We start from the raw sequence: 12,413 nt of genomic DNA on the forward strand, positions 1-12,413 counted from the left end.
AATTAGATATTTCCACCTACTTTGTAGCTGATGAGTAGTCAACAGCTTATGTGAAGGAAAACAGAAGCATGCAGATACTCTGAACTGGGCTTTGTGTTAGGCTTTGTCCCTGCTAACCCAGCCTCACTTGCTGCTTCTCGGGGCCAACTGGTCTGCTCATGGTAAGGCAAAGGATGGGAAGGCTTGGGAGGCAACTGCATACTTAGGACAGCCATGATACCACAGACTTAAGTCTAGTAGAAGCTTTTAGTCCCAAGGAATTGAAGGTTTTAGGGTAAGTCTTGTTTTCAGCATTGTTTCAAACAGTTTTTGCATCCTCAAGCCTGCTCAGTGACAAGGTGATAAATTTCTTAACTAGCCCTAGAGTTAGTACATCAGCCTAGAAAATAAGGATTTGCCATAAAACTACATAGAAGAAGAGCTCCAAGAATAGCTTTGTCTATCTACTAACTATACATCATTCCCAACAGCAAATTCAGTTACAAAACATCCAAACCACTCTGAGCAGTTTTGATATAATTTATATCTTGGTCTTTTTTTTTTTTTTCCTTGCATAGGCATAAATTACAATCTGTTGATTAAAAAACAAAAAGAACAAAACAGTGCAGCATTTGCAACAGGCTACAGCATCAAACACAAACCCCTGTCTGTAACCATCTGTTTCTGCAGGGCTAATTTGTAACACGTGTTTAGGGCAAACTGAGAAGGAGGGAGAATAGAGGAAGGAAATGGAGTAAATAAAAGAAATCTGCTCCCACAGCTGTTCTACATTTCTCCTGCCTCACCAGGCCCATCTTCAGCATTAGATCTAGAATTAAATACCCCTGGGCAATGAGGCACATGGTGAAGCAGCAGTTTTCTGTGCCCTTTTCTTCTGCAGCTCTGGGAAATGCTGCAAGCTACAATCTCAAGAGCCAGTGGCTCTGGGCATTCAGCACAGGTGTTCAGGCTGCAGCACAGCACTGATGCTGAATGTGGGGGCTGAAAACCTATATGTAGCCTCAGCATATGTTCATGGGGATCCTCACACAGGTGGCATGGTGAGGCCTCTAAAACCAGCTTGAAAAGAGCACGAAGCCCCAGGATGAGCTCTCACTGGTGGCCCCAGGGAGTTTTACTTAGAACAACAAGGATTTTCATGTCCAAAGGACATGCACTGTAAAGCTAAATGCTCCCTAACCCAGACAGAGCAGGTTAACACCCATGTGGAAGGAGCAGAGGTCCCACTACAACTCCATTTTCAGGGGAAGAGTTCACCTTTCCTGCCTCCCACCAGCATGCCTGATTTACCACTAAACCATTTTTTCTTGGGCAAAGACCTTGTCTCTCCTTACAGTCCAAGCAAGAGACCAGGGACCCAGAAGGAACATAACAAAAGGGGTTTTCCCAGGCTCATAGTTACAGCTCTTACTCCAGCAGCCAGTGAAAGATGAGAAAAAGGGAGAGCATAATCTCTGCTCTCTCTTTATGATTCAAATAAATACAGGAGCTGGTCTGCCACGCCCAGAACAGGTCTAGACATTCATAAAAGCACAACTCCATGTACTCAGTGCACTTACGGACATGACTCCAAGGCAAGCGGCAGCTGTAGACAAGTTTAAAATAACTTCAGCTGTGGATGCCAAGAATTAAGACTACGCTCAATATAGGAGAGAATTTATAGTCCCTGGCTCTGGCTCCAGGTCGGCTCTCTCCCTGCAGCAGGCCTCCCAGCTCTGCAAGAGGCTCCACAGGGTAATTTTAACCTGTTGGAGACAGGACTGTGCCCTCTGTGCTCACTTCCCCTGCCTGGAGCAAGGAGACTCCTTCAGAAGGGATGTGCTGCCACCGTCCTCACCCTCCCAGGTAGGCATGGAGGGAGTCAAGGCTCAGCAGCTCTGCCTGATGTCCATCACAGGATGCTGAAAGGAGACACTTTCAGCCCCTCCTCCTCTATGCCTATATTGCTTCAAGCAGAGTGGGAATCAATACATGGTGCTCTCATGGTGTCTGGGGAAGGATGATACCAGCACTGGACAGGGACTGAAACACTGACCATAAGCCCTCGAGCTTTTCTTTAAATGAAACAACACAAAGCTGAAGGCTGTTAACACCATCCAAGAACATAAGCCAAACCGTGATGCAGGCAGGCAGGAGGTGGAGAGGCCAAATGGCCCTAGCACTCCCCAGCCTGGGGAAGGGCCCTGTGCATCCTTCCTGCAAACCCCTGCTGTGCCTCCACCCCATCCCAACAGTACAGGCAAGATTTACATGCCCACTGCAGGCTGAACTCCCCCTTCCTGCTCCAGCCCAGTTCTCCCACAGCCAGGGCTCATGAAACAGTGCAATGCCAATGAGGAGAGGTAGGAGGAAAAGGGAGCCCTTCGAAGAGACAGGAGGTCAGCCTTCACCAGCCATTTGCCATTGAGGACCCAAGAGCTGAGGGAGCCCTGCAGGCTGAGGTGGCTCTACATGCTGGCACCTGCAAGCCCTGGTGATTGCCCTGTCTCCCCCCACAAGAACCCTGCAGAGCCCTGGGGCAGCAACTCCCACTTGCTGCTAACAGTCAAGTATATACAGATGCAGCCATGGGCAAGAGGCCACAGCCACACATTGCAGTCTCAGAGGACATCCAGAGCAAGGAGCACAGGAATGCCTCCAGTACCCCACCAGTAGCAGTGCACAGAGGACCCCAGCTTCCAAGTTCAGCTACCAAGCCACCAACAACATAAGGCCTGTATTTTCAACAGCTCTGCTCATCTCATTCTAGCTTATCCTACTGTGTGTGCTATTCTACTAAAAAAAGCTCTAGCCCTCTCCACATCAAAGCCACTCATACAAGTGGCACCATGTAACATTCTCTGGTTAAGTACAAATTGCATCAAAAAAGTATTTTTCCCCTTTGTTACTACAAACCCACCCTGCAAAAAAAAAAAAAAAAAAACAAAAACCAAAACCCCAGCCCCAACATCATAACTAGAAAATAGCTCCCCACCCCTCTTAAAAAAAATCAGAACAAACCCCAAAGGAAAAGCAAGCAACAGGACTTTTCATAGCATCATCAAGCTTAACACTGGGGAGGCAGCCAGGGAGGCCAACAGCATCACCAAGCCCCAACTCAGCTATTGTTAGCAGGAGGGCTTGAGTGGTTGGATGGCAGCACCAAGGGGGGCACTGCCACCAACACGTGCTGCACTCCTCTCCTCCTGCTGCCCCAAACCATTAGTTTTATGTTAATACTTCATTAATACTGTCTTATTACCTCTCTGCCAACCCAGCATTGGAGGGCTGGAGATCTTTACCCAAACCAACACCAAGGCAAGAGAAGTGACCCTGTGTGGAGGGGACTTGGTGGCTATGACCGGTAGCTCCCATGTGCTGTGGCAGCACCAATCTCTTGCACCAAGCCTGCGTGAAGCACATCACAAAATTACACCTCTTTCCGAAGCCCATGCCATGCTAGAAAGGAGTGGGACAACAGGGAAGAGGGGTAGCGCAAACCCGATACAAAGTTAGCTTAAAAAGTTTAAATGTCCCATATGCACTGAAAACAAGCCAGGCTGCGCTAGGACCCACATGGGATGCTCTTGCCTCACCACCCCGGAAGTGAAAGCCTCGTCCCTTCAACACCAGCTCTTCTCCTCCCTCCAGGGGAGCAGCTTCCTGGGGAGGCTGCTGGCACATGCCAGGATTTCTACGCTCAAAGCAGTGAACCAGATGCATCCCATCCTGCTGTCAGCCCGACAGCATCCTCATCCCACGCAGGGCCAGGGATCAGTGTGCTAGCTCCCCATGCACACGGAAGCGGTAGATGCAGGTGTATTCGGGGTGGCCCCAATTGCTCAGCACCCGGAGCTCCACCAGCTGGTATGTGCCCATGGAGTCACCCTTGGGGAGGAGGGAAAAGAAAAATCTGAGACCTTGAGGGCTCTCTAAGGCTCAGAGACCTCAGAGGCCCCATTTTCTTCTCAGGGGTCAGGTGCTCCAGGGGCAAAGCATTTACCTCCAAGTAAAATGTTTGGATGGGGTCGCCATCATGGTTGTAGGTGAACTGTCCAAGGAGAAGGCCCTCCTCCTCTCCTTCTTCTTTTAAGCCCTATGGAAGGGCAGGGAGGCAGAAAGGGAGAACCAGGGGTCATCAGAGAGGAAGACCAGAGGTGATGCAGACATCCAGGGCAGAAGAGGGAGAGGGAGACGCAAGCACGCTTGGCCCCCACTCCTGCTCTTCCAGGTCAAAATAGACAAATGGGAACAGGGACCAGTGGGGAAGGATAAAGGGGGGGAAGACCAAAAGTTACACCTACTCAAGCGCCTTTGTCCCTGTGTCCCCTCAAACTCTTTCTGAAACCCGGTCCTGCCTCTCTCCCCACCAGTATTGGTAAGACCAACCCCCCAAAACACCCCATGGCCAGGTATGGGTTTTTTTAGCCATCCCTTCCAGCACCCTCCCACTGTGTTCCCCCCTTCCCTCAGGTCTGGCCGAGGGCACTCACATAGACAGCAAAGTCCTTGGGGGCACTGGGGATGGTCCCCTGTGGTGAGAGGGCTTTTGAGATGTGCTCCAGCGTCACAGCCGTGGGGCGGATAATGCTGGAGAGGCGGATGACAGCAAAGCCCTGGGAGCCACGAAATGCCCAGCAGTTCCCAGGGTTGACATCTGGCTACGAGCATAGAAGTGAGACGCCAGCAACGTTACCACCATCAGAGTAATTTCTCTCCCACCAACCTGGCTGCTGGCTTGGAGCAACAGTCAAAGCCCAATAAAACTCCCATGAGAATCAGCCCAGTCCTCCCACTCAGCGCCCACCTGCAGAATGACACGGGGGGACTGCGAGTGGTACCACAGGGGGATGCCGAACAAGCTCAGCAGCGCTGTGCGTGTCTCATAGGTCTCTGAGCAGCGAGTGTTGATGACGCTGGCCCCTGGAATGAGAGGGGATGGCAGCAGGTGAGCTCCACACCAGCACCCTGTGGTTACCTCCCCAGGGCAGCTGGCTCGTCCTGACCACCTACCTGCTGACTCAAGGGCATAGTCAACCATCCCCACACGGTCCTCACTGTAGCGCTTCAGGGCCTGGCCCACGATGAGATGCACTTGCTGCAGCGGGAGCAGAAGGCACAGGAGGGTGATGAACTGGGGCAGGCATCCTGCCCCCCACCCGCTTGCCCCTGCAGGGACAGAGGGTGCAAGGACCTTCCCGCAAGACAGCCAGGGGATAGAACAGCCAGGGGATGAATCACCGTGGCAAAAATGAGATGACACGCATTTGGCTGGGAAGCCTCGCTAGAGGTTGCTAAAAATACCCCAGGGGAGAGGAGCTGTGCAGTGAAGGGGCAGCAGCCAGGCACACTGCAGTTGCCTGTCCCCAAGAGGGGCTGGCCCAGATGGAGGAGAGGTACCACCAGACACAACCTGACAGACCACCCAGAATCATCTGCTGGTCCCTCCTGCCCTGTCCCACAGGAGTGATGGGAGCTCCCCCCATCCAGAAAAGGAAAAGATAGCTGGAGCATCCATCTGGAGCAAAACCCAGCCTAAGGAGATAGGACCCTGCACCATCACTTTGGGTCTAAACTTTAAGGAGTACACAAAGCTTGCACAGACTATGGGGACTGCTAATCCCAGCTTGACCCCTCCCTCCACTACCTCCTCCACAGGGAATTGCCAGCAACTCTTTCCAAAGCAAGCAGGCTCATTTTTTCCCCTTGGTGTCATTCTGCTGAAACGCTTTGCACCAAACAACTCAGCAGTGCTGCTGAAGAATGGGGATAAGCAAGATGCTCCACCCATGGAAGTTTTGTTGGCATCTGTCCCACATTCCAGGTGAAGGATGCACAAGCAGAAGCTTGGATTTTAAGACAGTAAGAGCCTTGCAGGGCTGCAGCTATTACCATCTGTGACCTCTTCCAGAGCACAGAGCAGGCACAAACTGAGAAGGGAGTGGCAGAGGAGGAGTATCAAGGGTGCTCTTGCATCCTGTGAGCCTAGGATCAGTATCTCAGCTGTGGGGGCTGTCCCAGTGCCTCTGCCATCTGCCAGGCACACATGCCAGTGCCCTGCACACATGAAGTGGGGTACAGTCCCCAAGCCCACACCTGTGGTCACCTCATGTCCCTGGGGCTCAGGCCAGTACTCACCTCCTCTGTCACTCCTGCAGTCCCTCCTTGCCGCAGGGCCACTCCAATACCAGCCTGAGCATCCCGTGCTGACAGTCTCTGGTCCTCCAGGACTTTAGCAAGGATCTTGTGCTCCAGAGCCTGGAGCTCTGCTTGCAAGTCTTCCCGCTGGAGGATGACAGCAGCAGCACCATCCTGCTGGGACTGTGACAGGAACCTACTGATCCACACTGGGAACTGCGCTTCCACCTGGAATGGTGCAGATAGAGCTCAGCCCTGGAGCAGGGGCCCTTGCTTGCCTTTCTGCCAAACAGGCTGGGGACAGGGGACTCACATCAGCCTGCACTGTCTTCAGCTGCTCCAGTATTCCCTCCACATGCTTCCCCATCACCTCCTGATCTGACTTGAGGCTTGCCAGCTCCCTCCTCAGCACTGCCACCTCCTGCTCCAGCTTGCCCACCTCCTGCCGGAAGGTCCCTCGCAGGCTCTCCTGCATCGAGCTGTGCCAAGAGAAAGGTAACAAAACCTCCTGCCAATAGGCCCAGTTCCCCTCTGCAAACTGGAGGAAGAGGTTCATCCCACAGCACCTATGCTCAATCCCATCTCCAGACCCAGTTTTAATTCCACTGACAGTGACCTCTTCTACTGCATCCCATGGGAAAGCATCCTCAGCTCACCCCTCAGCTGAAGGACCACATTCACAGCAATGCAAAACGACAGTGGCAAAGGTCATTTGTTGCCTTTGCTCTTAGAGCCCTGCTGCCAGCCATGGAATGGCAGGTCAGGTTGGAACAGACCACAGGGGGTCAATTTGGTCCAACCTCCAGCATCATCCCAGAGCACATGGCACAGGATTGCATCCAGACGGTTCTGGACTATCTCCAGGAAGGGAGAGTCCACAACCTCTGATCAGTCTGTTCCAGTGTGTGGTCACTGCACAGTAAAGTAGTTCTTCCACATATTCAGGTGAAACTTCCTGTGTATCAGGTTTCTGCCTGTTGCCTCTTGTCCTATTGCTTGGCACCACTGAGAAGAGCCTGGCTCCATCCTTCTGACACATTCCCTTCAGATGCTGATAGACATTGGTGAGGTCCCCTCTCAGTTGTCTCTTCTCAAGGCTGAACAGGCCCAACTTCTTCAGCCTTTCCTCACAGGAGAGATTCTCCAGTCCCTTCATCATCCCCATAGCCCTCTGCTGGACCAGCTCCAGGAACTCCATGTCTCTTTTGCACTGGGGAGCCCAGAACTGGACACAGCACTCCAGAGGCAGCCTCACTAGGGCTGGGTGGAGGGACAAGATCACCTCCCTCAACCTCCTGACAATGCCCTTCTCAGTGCACCTTAGGATACCACTGGCCTTTTTGGCCAGAAGGGCACAGTGCTGGCTCCCACAGATACCCACACATTTCTTTCCTTCTTTCCTTCTTTCTTTCCTTCTTTCTTTCCTTCCTTCCTCCCTCCCCTGGACTACACCTCTGGATCTCTCCTTTGTCCCAAACCAGGCCTACAAACCCCTCCTAAGCCTGGCTGAGGGAAATTCACCCAGCTACCTGCCTGCCCCTAACAGAGCAATGGCATTGCCCCACCATTGCCAGCGTTACCTCTGCCACTCCGAGTTCAGCTCCAGCAAGCGCACTTCCATCTCCTACCAGGAAAAGGGGAAGGGGTGAGACCCGTGACACCACTGGTGAGCCTGTCCTGTCCAGGTACCACCACATGCTTGTCCACTTACCTGGGATGCTTGTGCCATCTTGCCCAGGCGCCCATCTAAATCCCTCTGCACCTGGGCTCGGAGCACATCCAGCTCGCCCTGAAGGATGAGGAACAGAGTGGAATATCAAAGCCTGGCCCAGCACACCCCCATCTCCCTGCATTCCCCATGTCACTCACCTGGAGGTGGTTGGCCATGTCGGTGCGGAGATGCTCCTTCAGCCCCACATCCCGGCGACTCACCAGCCCCTCCAGCAGCGCAAGGATGTCTCCTGGGGGTGGTTCTCCCCCTGCTGTCACTGCTGCTGCCCCATGACGCAGCTCCCACCGTGATAGCTCGGCCTCCAGTGCCTCAAAGCGCTTCTCCAGGGACTGGAAGCGAGCCAGGAGTCGGTGTCCCCCCTGCAGGGACAAAACCAGGATGTGATGCAGCCCCCCAGGGAAGTGCCTGCTCCAGAGGACCCCTGTGAAAGGGGACCTTGACCACCCATTCCCCAGAGTCAGTGGCATCTTATTCATCTGGTGCTTCCCAGGAAAAGGCAGATGTTCCCCCTGCTCCATCTCAGGGACATCCCAAGAGTGAGATGGCCACAAGCTGGGGGGGAGCCAGTGTGGAGCCATCATCTTCCCCATTCTCCACCATTCCTCATACCCTAGAAACAATTGTTCAGCCATGGATCACACCGTCCCAGCTCTCCCTGCATGGCACTCATCCCACCTGGGCCATTATCATGCCTTTCCTGAAGCTTACCTGGTCCAGCGTGGTCAGGTCCCCTGCCCCAGGAACATCGGAGGAGGAGGAAAGCTTTCCAGCTCCCCACCATGGGAAGGAAGGCAGGCTGAGTGTCGACAGCCCATTTGGGTAGAAGTACCAAGCTCCTGGACACAGAAGGATGAGATAATCAAAACCACAGGCTGGTAATGGGCCAGAGTAGTGGATAGGGTGGACATGCAGAAGCTCAGCCATCAGCATCTCCAGGGATTACCAGGAGAACACTGGCACTGGGATGCAGACAGACCAGGCTACCAGAAGACATGAGCACTGAGCTCCAGGCCATTCCATCTCCCAGCTGTGGGAGAGGGATGGTCTGCACTGCCCCAGATCTCAGGGCAGCACATCAGGGGAGGGTGGCTCACCATAGGCTGCAGCAGCAAGGAGCAGGAGAAGCAGCAGCAGCAGCAAGGACCTCTTCAGACGTGGGGAGTGCCTGGAGCATGGAGAAGAAAGAGGTGCCTGGAGGACTGCAGCCACCTTCCATCACCTTTGGATGGGGGCCAGAGGGGGAACAAAGATGACAAGACAGCCACGACCCCAAATGTGCCTTCCCTTTCCAGGCTCCTGCAGGCTTTACCCACGCTTCCCCAATCCTGGTGTCCCCCCAGCACACTCACCTGGAGAAGGGGATGCTGTCCAGGTGGGAAGCTGTGCCGGTGAGGCGGCGCCAGGCCCCTGCCAGCCCTGAGAACAGCCACCCTATTAACTGAACTGCCAGGAGAAAACAACAAGCCTCAGAAGGACTCGTGGCAGAGATGTCCCCTCCATGCCCAAGGGTGGCACCATGAGGGGACAAAACCCCTCCACCCAAACAGGGAATAGCACAGCACCTGGAGAACAGAGATATTGACTGGCAAGAACACTGCTGGTAGAAGTGACCCTGCCAGCCCTCCACTCACCTGGGGAGGTGAACACCTGCCAGAGGAAGGAGCCCACCCGGGAGGCTGCAGTTCTCAGACCTGACCCAGAGCTACTCTGGCCTGAGAAATAGTGACCTGGAAAGGAAGCAGCAAGTCACCAATGCAGACAGCATCCCAGTGCATCGCCTACAGCAAAGGCCTTGCACTGGGGGGGGGCATCCAGTGGGGACAGGAAGCACAATGGGTACAGCCAGGCCCTGGGCTGAGCCCCCTGGGGATGCCTCCCCTGCATTCCTGCCACTACAGACAGACTAGTGCATCCCTACCAGCATAGTCGTCCTCTGAGGAGTACCCAGATGAAGATGTGTAGGTGTCATATGTCTTGCTCTCTAGCACCCCATTGATCTTACTGGATTCGGTGTCCCCTGTGCCTCTTCTCCTCCTGGTGGAGAGCTCTCCACCTGTCCCCAAAACACAGAATTCCACTGAAAAATCACACAGCATCACTTCCAAAAGGGGCAACCCAGTCAGCCTGCCTGGGCAGTTGCCCCAACACTCTCCAATGTCCAGGGAGGCCCCCAGCTGCCATAGGAGAGTGGAAGGGCTCACCCCAGTATGTGCTGCTGTCCAGGTCATCATCCAGCATGGAGCTACCCAGGGCAGCAAGGCCATGGCTACCCCCCAGGTAGGACTCGCTCATCATGGACTCGCTATAGTAGGAGGTTTGGGTGCTGGGAGCAGGAGTGAGGCGCTTCGTGCTACTCGATTTCCTCCTGATCGTCCTGTGGGAGGCGAGAACAGAGGCATCAGACGTGTGGTTACAGGGTGGGAGGGGGGCAGGGGGCGGTCACAGTGCACCCATGGGGGGAAATGGGGAATTCACCCCAATCCCTCGACCAGCATCACTTCCCTCCACACCGGATGACGGCAGCTTTCTGAGGCTGCAACCTCTGCTCTGCGGAGGCCTCCCGCCCGTCCCGGGCATCACTTCCGCTCGCACCGCTGCGGTTTTCCGGCCGGCACTTGCAGCGCACCTCCCTCTTTCTCCCGCCTCCCTCTCGCCATCCAGCTGCAGCTGGGAGCTGGCACCCGGCCACCCACGGCAGGCTCCCATGCCGGGCCCGTGGGGACGCAGAGGTGCCTGGGCAGGGAGCGCGGGACTTTGGCTGGAACAGGGGCACAGCCAGTGCCAAGGGGGCCATGCCGGAATGTGTCAGGCTCACCGTCATGCTCCCTTCTGCAAGCTATCCCCACACCTCACCCAAGAAGGTCCCTGGTGTGGGATGGAATGCCCCGCCCCTGTCCGATTTGGGCAGGGGAACCTCCTCCCCGTGCCCCCCACTAACCTGCCGGTGGCCTCCTTGAACGGGAGCTGTGTCCCACCCAGCAGAGATGTGCTGCTGCTGCTGGTCGTGGCATCATCGTCCCCGGGGTAATAGCGGGTGGTGACAAGGCGCTGGCTCCGGCGGGACATGGCGGCAGCACGGAGGGGGTCTCGCCTCACCTGGGGGTGGGGAGAAGGCGGGGAAGAGAAGGAAGTGTCAGTGGCAGGGTCCCTGGAGGGACGCACTCAGCGTGATCCTACTCGCGGGGACCCCACCCCTGTGGCAGGGGTCCCGGCCCACACCGAACATCGTCCCGAGCTGGCGGCGGTGGGGTGCCCCGGGATGGAGCCGCCTCCCCATACAGGCCGATAAACACCTTCACCTCCTTTCCCCTCCGCGAACCGGCCGCTCCACACCCCCGGCCCGACACATCTTCCCCCAAGGCCCCGGTACTGAGCCGGCCCCCTCGGCAAGCCCGCGGCTTTGCCCCCGCCGAACCGTCCCCCTCGCAAACCCACCGGCAAGTGCCGCGCAGCGGGGAACGATCCCCTCCGTCTTTCCCGGCTGCTCTCGCCGCCGCCGCCGCTCCCTTTTGTTTTGCGGGGGAAGGCGGCACCCGCCTCCCCGCCCTCCCCCAGGACCCCCCCGCCACCGCCCCGCCCCGCCCGCCGCTGCTTAGAGGGGGGGCAGACACCGCTACGGGGGCGTCTTCTTTATCATCATCATTATTGCTATTTTTTATTATTATTACCGCCACTGGCATATTCTTTTTATTTCATTTTATTTTCATCATTTTGGGGGAGCGGATGATAACGGCCCATCCGCAATCTGCTACCCACCGGGACCTGGTTCCCAAACACCTCAGCCCTGAGGTTCATCCCGCCATGCCCAGCACGGGCAGCAGTCAGCCCACGCTGCCAGCCAAGGGCGTGGGTGCCAGCCCAAAATGGGAGCTTCCAGGTGCAGGGCTGCACCCCAGCCCCGTTTGGGCTTTGCTGGGGTGGCTGGTTTGCTGGTCCTGGTGGGGTGGGAAATCGCCGCACCCCACGCACCACCCGTCACGACGACACGGCCGAACCTATCCCTGGGGCGTGGGCAACTCCGCTCGACAGCCGTGTGCCCACGCCGCCTCGACTGGGCAGGCGTGTTCTGCTGCTCTGTGGGCCACTGAGCCGAGACAGCCCGCTGCCATCGCTCTTTCCCACGGGCGGTTGGGCAGGCTCTTCAGGGCCGTGTGAGCCAAACCGGGCTGCTCCCATGGGACCTTGAACCGCTGCGGCACAGCTGGGACCTTGTGCAAACTCACCAGGTTGAAAAAACAGCCACCCTCCCACACCCCGCCTTTTAAATCTGGCGGCGCCTCGTAAAAAGTTTTGCTTGGGGGAGCTCTGAGAGTCAGGACCACTGGCCACCTGTGTCTGGATGCGGTTGTTTAGGCTGTATTTATGCAGGAAAGGTCCCCCTCGGCTCTGGGTTATGGGGCAAAACGGTGTTTCTATAAAGAGTAAAAAAAAAAAAAAAAAAAAAACCAAAAAACTGAAGCTAGCAGAAGGGAAGGAACCTATTGCAAAAAACCATGAAACCTTTTCCTCTGTCTGCCCCCTTTGGGGCACGAGCCAGGGCAGTCGCAGGAGGATGTGCTGTCAG

The 12,413-nt window shown here is 55.7% G+C and overlaps 1 protein-coding gene across 1 annotated transcript; it reads right to left on the reverse strand.

Annotated features, from left to right (window-relative positions):
* Nucleotides 1-227: 227 nt before the first annotated feature.
* SUN2 (Sad1 and UNC84 domain containing 2) lies at nucleotides 228-11,357 on the reverse strand. Its single transcript, XM_066184131.1, has 18 exons — nucleotides 11,285-11,357; nucleotides 10,788-10,945; nucleotides 10,051-10,223; nucleotides 9,768-9,902; nucleotides 9,481-9,576; nucleotides 9,199-9,292; nucleotides 8,944-9,014; nucleotides 8,558-8,685; nucleotides 7,987-8,208; nucleotides 7,829-7,906; nucleotides 7,698-7,741; nucleotides 6,431-6,596; nucleotides 6,118-6,345; nucleotides 4,993-5,077; nucleotides 4,787-4,902; nucleotides 4,473-4,640; nucleotides 3,983-4,075; nucleotides 228-3,867 (listed from the first exon to the last, which is right to left on the reverse strand). Exons 2-18 carry the CDS (start codon nucleotides 10,913-10,915, stop codon nucleotides 3,754-3,756), a joined length of 2,139 nt encoding a protein of 712 aa, XP_066040228.1. The 5' UTR covers nucleotides 10,916-10,945; nucleotides 11,285-11,357; the 3' UTR covers nucleotides 228-3,753.
* Between the last annotated feature and the right edge of the window lie 1,056 nt (nucleotides 11,358-12,413).

The sequence above is a fragment of the Chamaea fasciata genome, unplaced genomic scaffold (assembly GCF_029207755.1).
Source record: "Chamaea fasciata isolate MVZ Bird 193981 ecotype frontalis unplaced genomic scaffold, bChaFas1.0.hap1 SCAF_5, whole genome shotgun sequence".
Classification (NCBI taxonomy): Eukaryota; Metazoa; Chordata; class Aves; order Passeriformes; family Sylviidae; genus Chamaea; species Chamaea fasciata.